The 10,594-nt window shown below is 37.5% G+C and overlaps 1 protein-coding gene across 1 annotated transcript in view; it reads left to right on the forward strand.

Annotated features, from left to right (window-relative positions):
• The window catches only part of LYST (lysosomal trafficking regulator), a 177,242-nt gene that overhangs the window by 113,762 nt on the left and 52,886 nt on the right, over positions 1 to 10,594 (forward strand). Inside the window, exons 33-39 of the mRNA XM_060035027.1 lie at positions 42 to 118; positions 254 to 442; positions 2,310 to 2,455; positions 2,546 to 2,642; positions 3,813 to 3,874; positions 5,549 to 5,604; positions 7,657 to 7,809. Coding sequence (XP_059891010.1) covers positions 42 to 118; positions 254 to 442; positions 2,310 to 2,455; positions 2,546 to 2,642; positions 3,813 to 3,874; positions 5,549 to 5,604; positions 7,657 to 7,809 — 780 coding nt within the window. The remainder of the gene's footprint in view (positions 1 to 41; positions 119 to 253; positions 443 to 2,309; positions 2,456 to 2,545; positions 2,643 to 3,812; positions 3,875 to 5,548; positions 5,605 to 7,656; positions 7,810 to 10,594) is intronic.

Consider the following 10,594-nt stretch of genomic DNA (forward strand, 5'->3'; position numbering starts at 1 on the left):
TAATAAATTTTATATAATATATTATTATCCAAATCTTTTAGGAACAAAAGAAATATGAAACTGAAGAACATGTGAATAAAGCCAACTGGCAGAAAACAGTTAATAATAATCAGCAAAGGTAGGATTTTATGTGTTCTAAAAGCTGTGTCTTTTAGGAACCCATTAGATTTCACATATACTTTTAAAGTATCATGTTTTGATATACATTTAATGTTCCACATATGCTTAACTTATGGGCATCTTGTTTGTTTAGCCTCTTTCAGCGTCTTGATTCAAAATCAAAGGATATATCTAAAATAGCTGCGGATATCACCCAGGCAGTGTCTCTTTCCCAAGGAATTGAGAGAAAAAAGGTGATCCAGCACATCAGAGGAATGTATAAAGTGGATCTGAGTGCCAGCAGACACTGGCAGGAGCTTATTCAACAACTGACGCATGATAGGTAGGCATGAATTTTTATATATTGATGTTATTTTCACTCCAGAGTAAAGATTCATAACATTATCGCATTAGTTTAAATATTTTTTGTTTACTCATTTGTGATTTATTTCATCTTGAAGAATAATCCTATGAGAATATTTTTTTTTAATTTTTAGGGAGAGAAAAAATAATGAGAGGGAGGGGCATTAGCTCTTCCAGAGAGAAAAATCTATATAGTGGCTTTCATTTTAAAATATGATCTTTGCAAAAGAATAGAGAAATCACTGAAACAGGATAGTTGGGAAATAGACCTTTTTCTAGTTAAGATTTTAATAACACAGTTAAAAAAATGCATCACAAATAAGGAAAAGAGGGAAATTAAAGTATTATTCTCTGAATTTGATTAAAATAACTGATTAGTATTATGACTTTGAGGCACTAAACATTATACACTAATCATTATGCACTAAAGCAAATTCCAGGTGAACAAATGAATGAAACTCTAAAAGTTTACAAAGTAGAAGAAGATAGGATATTTATCAATGGTGATGGACAGATAACTTTCTTAAGATCAAACACAATTGAAGAAAGTACAAAGAAGAAATTAATGGCTTTGACCTTTCATATTTTCCAGTGTATTTAACAAGCACAACCACAACGAAACATCAAAGTTTATTTTCAGCAAGTATTTCACAGTTAACATTTTTATGGTTTTAAAAATGCATAAAGATTTGAAAATAAAATATCAAGATCCCAAAAGTTTGAATAAGCAAAAGACATGAATATACTCTTCACATAAGACAAATAGAATTAATAAACAGATGGGACAATATTGACTATTGCTAGAAGCTGATTTAAAACCTTTAGATACCGTATTTTACCTTTTATGGTACAAAAAAAAATTATTTTTAGGTGCTAATCTCCACAGCAGGAAGAAATGTATCTTAGCCCTTGGTCAGAGGTTTGGTGGCATTGTACACTTTGACATGTGTCAGGAACCCTACAAACATTTTATTTCTAGTTCCAGTTACCCTGTTTTAGTGATTCTGTACTAAGGAAAATATTCAAAATATGGAAAAGCAATAAGCATAAAGGTTTTCATCTCTGCATTATTTATGTTAGTGAATGAATTGGAAACAACTTAAATATATAATAATAGTAATAGAGTTAAATACATTATTATGCATCCACTCAATATAACGTTAACCACTTAAAATGGTAATAATAAAGACTATACTGTGTTCAGTGAAAGAAGGCGGGATATAGAAATGTGTATACATAATAATTTTAACTGCAATTTTAAAAACTGAAAGAAAGTAATCACTACCAGTATTTTGGTATGTTTGGGGTAGTGGGATTAAGGGTAATTTTTTTTCTCTTATCTATTTCTAAAAATGTATTTAATATGGTTCTGTTTCCTTTCATTTAAAATATTAATTTACTTTAAAACATTTTAAGAAATGTGATTACTACAAAAGTGAACTCATTTTATTTGTTTTATTAGATAATAGACAAAATGGGAAATGAAGAAAATTAATTTGGAAAATTGATTTTTTTCTTTAGTTAACCATACTAAGTCTAATATATTGCTAAAGCATACATAGTAGTCATGCTCTATCTTTTTAAAAATTTAATAGATACAAGAAATTGGTAGCAGAGCTTGCCTTGAGGCAGGGTCAGTGGGACTCCGGAGCAGAGGAAACTTTTTTTTTTAAATGTTATTCTTTTATACAATGTGTATGCATATCCTAGTCTAATTATATAACTGGTTGGGATTTTTCAATTGAATAGATACATTTTGATTTATTTATTCAATTTCTATAATGATTTTTTTTTTAAACTACAAATACTTCAGGTTGCCACTTAAAATCTTTTCTTTTCACTTGCAGAGCAGTCTGGTATGACCCCATCTACTATCCAACTTCATGGCAGTTGGATCCAACAGAAGGGCCAAATCGAGAGAGAAGGCGCTTACAGAGATGTTACCTAACTATTCCAAATAAGTATCTCCTTAGGGATAGACAAAAATCAGAAGGTGATAGTGGCTTCTTGACTCAACATGTAAATATAGCAGATTAACTATGCGCATTACACAAAGATAATAATGTCCTTTTTTCCTCAGCAGATGTGGTCAAACCACCACTCTCTTACCTATTTGAAGACAAAACTCATTCTTCTTTCTCTTCTACTGTAAAGGACAAAGCTGCAAGTGAGTCTATAAGGTAAATTTGAATCCATAAGACATTTTCTCTTTTGTTGAAGGTGTTAAAGACTTTAATAGTCTATTGTTGTGCTTATGTAATATTTATTTTAGATAATGCCGTGGTTTGGGGAAAGATCCTAAATATGGCTCAAAGAGAAGACAAAGCTGAATGGCCAGAATCCAAAAAGAACAGACATTTTTGTTAGGGAGGATTCATTGGACTTCAGTCATCATGCTCTGGCCCTTGGTTGCATACATATATTTTTGTAGTTGATTTTTCCAACAACTCTGTGAAATAGATAGCGCTGCTGGTGGCATCTCAAGAGGCAATCTAGTGTATTGATTAAAGGTTCAAATCCTAGTTCCTCCTCTTACTAGCCATCTGATCTTAGCCTCTGTCTGTCTCAGTTTCCTCATCTGTTACATGAGGAGGATAAGTCATAGCACTATTCAGTGGGTCAGTATGGTAACTATTGATAGTATTATCATTATTGTTGTGGTCGAGGTTGTTATGATGCCCATCGTATAGATGAAAAACTGCGAGACTCAAAAAGGTAAGTGACTTGACTAAAGAATAGAGGAGGGCTTCCCTGGTGGCGCAGTGGTTGAGAGTCCGCCTGCCGATGCAGGGGACGCGGGTTTGTGCCCCTGTCCGGGAGGATCCCACATGCCGCGGAGCGGCTGGTCCCGTGAGCCATGGCCGCTGAGCCTGCGCGTCCGGAGCCTGTGCTCCGCAACGGGAGGGGCCACAACAGTGAGAGGCCCGTGTACCGCAAAAAAAAAAAAAAGAATAGAGGAACTTTTCTGACTCTGAATCCCCCCTTTTTCCTAGAATGCTAAGCTTCTTTTCTGTGTTTGAAGTATCAGAGCCATGAACCAATGTTTGCTTATTTACTGGAAAATGTAAAATATTGAAATCTCTTTTAAATAATGGAATCCCTGTATTCTGCATAAGAGTGTTGGGATTATTCACCTTTTCTAAAAGTTTCTGCTATTTTCTCCTCTATTATAATGTCAATAAATGAGATCTTTTCAAATCTCAATAAATGAGATTTTAACAAGATGTTTTATGCTTTTGAAACTCTAGTCTGCGTTGCTGAAATCTTCTATGATAAGATAAAATAAAGCTTTTACTCTCTGAAATTGGTCAAAACATTTAATCATAGTAATTTTAAATATGTTTTGACAGAGTGAATCGAAGATGTATCAGCGTTGCACCGTCTAGAGAGACAGCTGGTGAATTGTTGTTAGGTAAGTCCCATTTTGCAGATTTTTACACATATTCACCCTGCCTATTTTATTCTTAGATAATTTGAAGCATTGTTTTGACACACTACCATTAAATGAGATGAACTTTCTATAACAAATAACCTCTTTCTTATAGGTTATTTTGCCTTAACATTGTATATAATGTAGATGACTCATGAATGTGAAAAATGACAGTCTTATTCTCTGAAAAGCACATGAACAGCATTTTAATTTTTTTTTTTTTTTTTTTTTTTGGGGGGGGTACGCGGGCCTCTCACTGTTGTGGCCTCTCCCGTTGCGGAGCACAGGCTCCGGACGCGCAGGCTTAGCGGCCATGGCTCACGGGCCCAGCCGCGGGGCATGTGGGATCTTCCCAGACCGGGCACGAACCCATGTCCCCTGCATCGGCAGGCGGACTCTCAACCACTGCGCCACCAGGGAAGCCCTTTAATTTTTATAAAATTGACTTTCTTCATGAGTATACATTTTTATATTTGATCATTCCTTTTATTATATATCAATTTTTATTTTTAAAGTAAAGAATTATTGGTATACTTATAAGCCTACTGTTTTAACAGATACCCCTATGCATATGAAATATATCCACCTTGAGATTGTTCATAATTTATATTCTCTATTGTACTTCTGAGAGAAAGGCCAAGACTGTTGATCCAGGGATAGTTACATTTGGTGAGAAACTTTTTCCTCAAGATGTGAAGGAATAAGGTTTTATCACTCTAGTCTCTATTCCCTTAAAGAACCAATTTGTACGCTGTGGGCCAGTTGTTCTCAAAGCGCGGTCCCCGAATCAGGAGCGTCAGCATCTCATAGGAACTTCTAAGAAATACGCATTCTCAGGCCCCAGCCCAGACCTGCTGAATCTGAAACTCTGTGGGTGAGGCCCAGCGATCTGCATTTTTATGAACCCTGCAGAGATTCTGATGCACCCTCAAATTTGAGAGTCGCTGCAGTTGGCTAAAGCTATAGCCCCGAAGGCCTGACAGGCAGAGTTTCGAGCTTGCCAGGGCTGAGCGCCATGGTCACAAGGATGGAGATGGTGCCTTTCTCCGAGCCAGCCGTGCCAGTGCTCAAGGTGACCAGCACCCACTGCAGAACCCCAGGGAAGTTTCTACTGTTTGGATACATGACGTAGGGACATGCATTAACAACAGCCTATCAAGCAGGAAAAATTGGGGAAGTATCTTGTAAGGCCTTTTCTGCCCTATTGAGTGTTTAAGTCAGCAAAATAATTAAGCGTTCCTCTTTTGCTAGAAAATTTAGTTGATAACTTGACTTCAGTTAATGTATGACAAAATAAAGCAAAGTAATATGCTAGTAACCTAAGAAGCATACTGGTAATAATTAATAGCCTAAACCTTTTAGCATGAAGTGGCAGACACTGTTAATAAACATTTTACATATATTCTAATTTAATTCCCACAGTAACCCTGTGAAATAGAGTCCTCCCTCTTCTTTTTATAATGAGGCTAAAGTACAAAGAGGTTAAGCAACTTGCCGAAGATCTCATGGATGCGCTTCAAAAATATTTATTGAGTATTAGCTCGTTCTGGGTTCTGGGATTCAAATTCAGTCCAACTGACTCCAGAGGCATGCCTTTAACCATATAAGGTAATAGTGCATATACATTTTTAAACTCATACCGATTATTTTCTGCAGGTAAATGTGGAATGTATTTTGTGGAAGATAACGCTTCTGACACAGTTGAAAGTTCCGTGAGTAGAGGCTTAAGTTTGCATTTGTATGAATCTAGACAAATTCCCAAAATGTATAAATTTAATACAACCAGAGAGCTTGTAGAAAGAACTGTTAGAGTTCATTAATTGTCGCACTCTGTGTAAATTTGTCTGAATTCCAATTTTTTTTTAAAGATAATTTTAAAAAGAAGACCATGCCATCCCCTCTGGTTCATGGTCTGATTCGCAGAGCCCTGAGTATTATGAGTCATATTCTGAAGTGCTCCTGTTATTTCTGTGTATGTCCACTCGATTTCTCACTACTGTCCTCAGTAGCAACAAATTCCCTGCCACTCCCAGTTTCCTATCATGTATATTTGCCTTCAAAAAGAAAGAAAAATATTGTCTAATTGAATAACTTAAGTAATCCTGATATTCACATAGCTTAGTAGTCATGATTTTTATTCTTCTGGAAATGCTGATATCAATCAAAAAATAACAAAAAAGACTCAATTCACATTTTTGTACAGAAAAGCATTTTATCTATTTGAATTCATTTACATGCCATTAAAATATTGTTTTGAGAGCCCTGTAACAGGAGAAGTAAGGCTCTTTGTTTCAGAACTTCTAAAGCTACAAACTGCTAAGGATGTAAGTAAATAAGGTTATGTATGGTTTTATGGTGAATACATATTTGATTCAAAGAAATCAATGAGTGAAAACATAAAATTTGGTTGTAAAGCAAATCATGTTAAAAAATAATTAATTTAATATAGCCCCCGAAAATTGAGTAGGCATTATTTCATCATTCATATAGGAATTACTACAGTATTTATCCCAGCTAGTAAAAATATAGTTATGTTATTTTTCAAGATGCATCTTTTCAGCAACCAAAGAATTTAATAGTTGATACATGAACCAGCTTTTTTTCTGGATCCAAAAGGTTACATATTCCACCTTTAAAACTTGAAAAAGACCCTTGCTTTTTTTTTTTTTTTTTTAGACCCTTGCTTTTTAATAGATTGAAGCCTTCTCCTTTTGTAGCATTTTTTTCTTACTTCCTGTATGACATTTGCTATCTTGCCTTTTAAAAGTGGGTGCAAATATCTCGTCCCCCCTTTTTATCATACATAGATGTATTTTATGCAGAGCACTTAGCAGAGCACCTTGCCTGTAGATGCTTAATTAATGTTTATTAACTTGAATTCATGTTGAATGTCAAAGCTAAACAGGGAGGATTTTGGTTTTAAGAATGAGAATATTACGTGTTCGTTAAAATATTTTATTTTCTTTGTAATATATTTCCTGTCTCTACTTCTAGAAATGGGTTGGGACCCAGTACAGTAGTAAAGCACACATAGAGCAGGCCAAAGTGTCACTTCCTCCTTACAGCTGTTTTTCAAATTTCTCTTTATTTTTGACTCCTGGAGATTTCATTTCCCTTACTTTCTTGCAAGCTCAACTATACATGTAAAAGAATATTTGCTTAGTAAAAGAAATCGGTCTGAGAGGTCTACATACTGTATGATTCCAACCATATGACATTCTGGAAAAAGGAAAACAGTGGAGACAATAAAAAGATCAGTGGCTGCCAGATGGAACAGAAGGGAATTTTAGGGCAGTGAGACTAGTCTGTATGATACTGTAATGGTGGATACATGTCATTAAACATTTGTCAAAACCCATTGAACTATACAACACCAAGATTAAACTATGGACTTTAGTTAAGAATAACCTATTCAATAGTGGCTCATCAGTTGTAGCACATGCACCACGTGAGAACAAGGTGTTCACAGTAGGGAAACTGAGTGCGGGGAAGCATGGAGCGCCATGCTACTGCTCGATTCTATAAACCTAAAACTGCTCTAAAAAATACAGCCTACTAAAAAAGTTTAAACGAAGTCTATTTAAATTCTTTTCCTTAGATTTTTTAATCCAGCATTTTGAAGGGTTTAGTAGTGGGAGGATTTTCAGAGAATCTTACCTGCCATTCTGCCACAAAAGGAAGACTTTCTATTGCATTTTGATAGTTTTTAACAATCTAAAATTATGTAGAGCAAATTACTTTCATGTTATTTCCTTTGTCTTTAGAGCCTTCAGGGAGAATTGGAACCAGCATCATTTTCCTGGACATATGAAGAAATTAAAGAAGTTCACAAGCGCTGGTGGCAACTGAGAGATAATGCAGTAGAAATCTTTTTAACAAATGGCAGAACTCTCCTGTTGGCATTTGATAACACCAAGGTAGATTCGCCTTTATTAATACATGTACTTTTTCAAAGCGATCATGGATCAGTGTAACTACACTCATACTGATTAAATGAAGTTTTAACTTATTTAAACTTTGTTTCTGAAATTAAATAAAAATTGCCTTATTTCTTAGTACTGATTAAATACTTAGTTATATTAGGATTACTTTTGTCCTCCAAAACTGTATTAAATTCTCATTCCCCAGAGTGACAGTATCTGTAAAAGGCAAATGAACGAATGTATAACCAACCTGAAAGTAGTTTAACCTTGATAGTAGATTCCATTTTTGACGAACCCTTTTCTGACCGCCACATCCTTTCAGCTGCTATGTGTCTGCTAGCCTTTATAGAAAACCTCTTGGAAGAAACTGTGAATGCTTGCTGCTTCCAATTCCTCCCCTCCGGTTCTCTTTGGAAATGCTCCAGTCAGATCTTCGTCTCACCACTCCTCCTGTAACTTCTCTGGTTAGCATCACCAGTGACCTCCGTGTTGCTAAACCCTATGGTCATATTTCTTAGTCTTCATCTTACTTGACTCCTCAGCAGCCTTTGACACAGCTGATTATTCTCTCTTTCTTTAAAGAAAGGAAAAAAAAAAAAAAACCTTCCTCACTGGGCTTCTGAGTTATCACTTTCTTAGTTCTCCTTTTAGCTCACCAGCCATTCCTCCTCAGTCTTATTTGCAGATGCTTCCTCTGGGCATCTCGGCGCTCACTCTTCATTTTATTTTTTATTTTTTAAATTTTTTGGCCGCAGTGCACGGTTCTCAGGATCTTAGTTCCCGGACCAGGGATTGAACATCCAGGAATTGAATCCAGGCCATGGCAGTGAAAGCGCCGAGTCCTACACTGGAACGCTAGGGAATTCCCAGGGCTCACCCTCCAGACCTCTTCTCTTCTCATCCCATCTTGTGACTTTAAATACTATCTGTGTTATAATGACTTACATATTTATATCACCACCCAAACCTCTTCCCTGGATGCCCACTCAAATATTTAAGTTTCTACTTGGCATCTCCACTTGGAAGTCTAATTGGCATCTCAAATTTTACACGGACAAAACTGAACTTCTAATCTCCCCCGCAAAATCTCTTTGCAGTTTTCCCCATCTCAGTAAATGGTGACTCCAGTGTTTCTGATTGGCCAGGTCAGAAACCTGGGGATTATCCTCGACTCCTCTTATTCTTTCATCTACTACATCTACTCTATCAGTAAGTTCTGTTAGCTCACCCCTCAGAATACATCCAGAATCTGACTGCTTCCACTGCTACCATCCTGGTCCAAGCCAGTCATCTCTTGCATAAATCATTACACTAGCCTCCTAACTGGCCTCCCTGCTTCCATACTCCCTCTTCTTTCAGACTGCTCTCAACACAGCAGCTAAAGTGTGTCAGGTCGTGCCATTCCTCTGCTCAAAACCCTCCGACCACTTTCTGTGTCACTCTATTAAAGGCAGAGACCTTACAGTGTTGAATAATCTGGCACTTCCTTATCTCTCTGACCTTATCTTCTACCATTCTATCCTTCACTCTCTCTAATCCATCTGTGGAGACCCTGTTTGCCTTGACTATAGCAGACACACTGATGCCTCAGGGCCTTGGCACTTACTGCTCCCTAGAATGCTGCCTGGAATGCTTTTCCTCTTAGAACTACATTACTGACTCCCTTACTTTTTTCAGGTTCCCTGGTCAAATGTCTTCTTATCAGAGAGACTTCCCTGATTACTCTAAATAAAACAGCAACCCCTGCCTCACTGCCACCCCCAAGCATCCCTTATCTCCTTTGCTTTGCTCTATTTTTTTCACAGCACTTAAACGCATCCAACAGTGTCTCCCCAGTAGACTGTAAGGACTTTGTTTTGTTAAGTGCTTCAGCTTTAACACCTTAAACGTGCTGGTATATAAGTGCTCAATAAATATTTGTTGAATGAATAAATGTTTCCTTTTTCTTGCTGAGGTTAGTATGCAAACTGTCATAAATTCTTTTCCACCAACCTTAGCTTCAGCAGTAGGCAACCTTCAGATTTATTTTTTTTTAATTTTTATTGGAGTATAGTTGCTTTACAATGTTGTGTTAGTTTCTGCTGTACAACAAAGTGAATCAGCTACATGTATACCTATATCCACTCTTTTTTGGATTTCCTTCCATTTAGGTCACCACAGAGCACTGAGTAGGGTTCCCTGCGCTATACTGTAGGTTCTCATTTGTTATCTTTTTTTTTTTTTGCGGTACGCGGGCCTCTCACTGTTGTGGCCTCTCCTGTTGCGGAGCACAGGCTCTGGACGCGCAGGCTCAGCAGCCATGGCTCACGGGCCCAGCCGCTCCGCGACATGTGGGATCTTCCCGGACCAGGGCACGAACCTGCATCCCCTGCATCGGCAGGCAGACTCTCAACCACTGCCACCAGGGAAGCCCTAGTTATCTATTTTATACATAGTATCAATTGTGTTTATATGTCAATCCCAATCTCCCAGTTCATCCCACCCCGACCCTTCCCCCTTGGTATCCGTACGTTTGTTTTCTACGTCTGTGTCTCTATTTCTGCTTTGTAAATAAGATCTTCTATACCAGTTTTTTCAGATTCCACATATATGCATTAATATATGATATTTGGGGCTTCGCTGGTGGCGCAGTGGTTGAGAGTCCGCCTGCCGATGCAGGGGACACGGGTTCGTGCCCTGGTCTGGGAAGATCCCACATGCCGCGGAGCGGCTGGGCCTGTGAGCCATGGCCGCTGAGCCTGGGCGTCCGGAGCCTGTGCTCCACAGCGGGAGAGGCCAC

The sequence above is a fragment of the Delphinus delphis genome, chromosome 16, assembly GCF_949987515.2.
Source record: "Delphinus delphis chromosome 16, mDelDel1.2, whole genome shotgun sequence".
Lineage (NCBI taxonomy): Eukaryota > Metazoa > Chordata > Mammalia > Artiodactyla > Delphinidae > Delphinus > Delphinus delphis.